This window comes from Aplysia californica, unplaced genomic scaffold (genome assembly GCF_000002075.1).
Source record: "Aplysia californica isolate F4 #8 unplaced genomic scaffold, AplCal3.0 scaffold00124, whole genome shotgun sequence".
In the NCBI taxonomy this organism is placed as follows: Eukaryota; Metazoa; Mollusca; class Gastropoda; order Aplysiida; family Aplysiidae; genus Aplysia; species Aplysia californica.
The window spans coordinates 649412-651186 of NW_004797394.1; the positions used below are offsets into that span (position 1 = coordinate 649412).

Sequence of the window (1775 nt, forward strand, 5' to 3'; positions counted from 1 at the left end):
ACACATACATACATACATACACACACACACACACATATACACACAAACACATACACACACACACATATATATACACACAAACACACACACACACATACACACACACACACACACACATTTGCAATGCCGATGTTACTTAACATCATACCAAGTACCGACGTCTGTAAAGTAACTGTTTATACGGGGTGCCCACTACGGCTGGATCGGGCCCGACTCGGTCGCCTGAAACTGAAAACACACACGTTTGTTTTTGTTGAGCGACCGAGCCACTTGTAGTGGGCTCCTAGTATTAGGCGTTGTGCTGTCGGAGCTTGAGACGCTAGTACGATTCTCGTGCAGGGGGAAAAAATTATCGAGTTTTTCGGTCTTTCTTCTGGGATGTATCCCTCTTAGCTCGGGTTGGGCTTGACTGGCAGGGTTGGAAGCCTTCCTCTTAACTGATCTAAATTGTGTCGATAGGGGTATCCAATTGAATTTAATTGCCTCAGTCGGGGCCTGCAAGATTCTCCTTCAAGTGTGGAATCAAAGCTACCATTCTGATGGAAATAGACTGAATTCAACGGTGTTTCATTGTGACCTTAGAAATAAAATGCATTTGTTTTTCACAGTCGAGTGTCGAATTCGGTCAAATTGTGCAATGAATATGATTGACAGTGTTAGCTTGTGTTCACTCTCTACTAGCACACCCCCCCCCCCACACACACACACACACCTCTTCCCTCTACCCTGGGTGGGTGGTTGGAGGGCGTCACTGGTAGGTCCTATTTCTTTACTTTTCCTCTGTTGTTTCTGTCCGTCTGTCTTACTTTTTCCCCAGCACTTAGTGACCTTTATTGCGTCGATGTGCTTCTCTTTATTCAAACATAACGCTATCCTGGACTAAACCAATACAAATTTGAGCTCCTACTCGTAGTAACATCCGCTGGTTACCTGAGCCCTATGCATAATTCACCTGTTGAGTAACGCAATGAGCTAGTGGGTTATACATATACAGATATTTTTAACGTGCACAACTTGCACACGGGACCTCCGAGATTTTTCGCCCTTGTCCGAGAAGGCTAGGTATAGATCTGTTCTACCATAAGATCAGGGGTGTGGCTGAAAGACAGCAGTAAGAAAGAGCCAAGGAGCAGCAGTTTCCTTTTCTTTCTTACAAGTCATGTGAGGGTGTTCTATCTAGCAGAATGCGCGAATTTTCTCTCTATCATCTCACAGGTCATGTGAATAGATTTTGTTTTTTTCTCTCACGAGTTGTATGAATAGTGATGTTTAATTTTGTTTTGTTTCTTTCTTTCTCACAGGTCGACTCTGAAGAGTGTGTGCATACGAACAATGGACCGGACCCCATCCCTGTTGAGGTGATGAAAAACTGAAGTCCTGCCAACCAATTTCAAAACAAATAAATATTACGCCCCAAAAAGCGCAGGAGGTATACATCATCTCTCAGCCGTCTGCAGTGAAGGTAAACTGGTGGTAGGCGGACTTCCAGCCGGATTTGTGCATTCGTTGTGCGCGCGTGTTTGGTTTCTGGGCTATAATATTAATATTATTGTAGCGTGTGTTTGGAATAGCGCTGTGGATCTGTGTGTGTCATCATGAGCGACCCTGACAGTTTTTGCGGCGGAACGCCTTTCTGGGTGAGTATTTGAACAAATTCTGTTTTATAACATTATTACAGTTTTGTTTATTCAGATACATCGGACCCAACATAGAGGTACACACGCACGCACGCACGCACACACACACACACACGCTCACACACACACACACACACA

The 1775-nt window shown here is 44.4% G+C and overlaps 1 protein-coding gene across 2 annotated transcripts in view; it reads left to right on the forward strand.

Annotated features, from left to right (window-relative positions):
* The window catches only part of LOC101845316 (multidrug resistance-associated protein 1), a 63108-nt gene that overhangs the window by 20121 nt on the left and 41212 nt on the right, over positions 1–1775 (forward strand). For both annotated transcript variants that reach the window (XM_005096239.3, XM_005096240.3), the window contains exon 2: positions 1302–1637. In XM_005096239.3, coding sequence (XP_005096296.1) covers positions 1596–1637 — 42 coding nt within the window. In that variant the 5' untranslated portion in view covers positions 1302–1595. The remainder of the gene's footprint in view (positions 1–1301; positions 1638–1775) is intronic.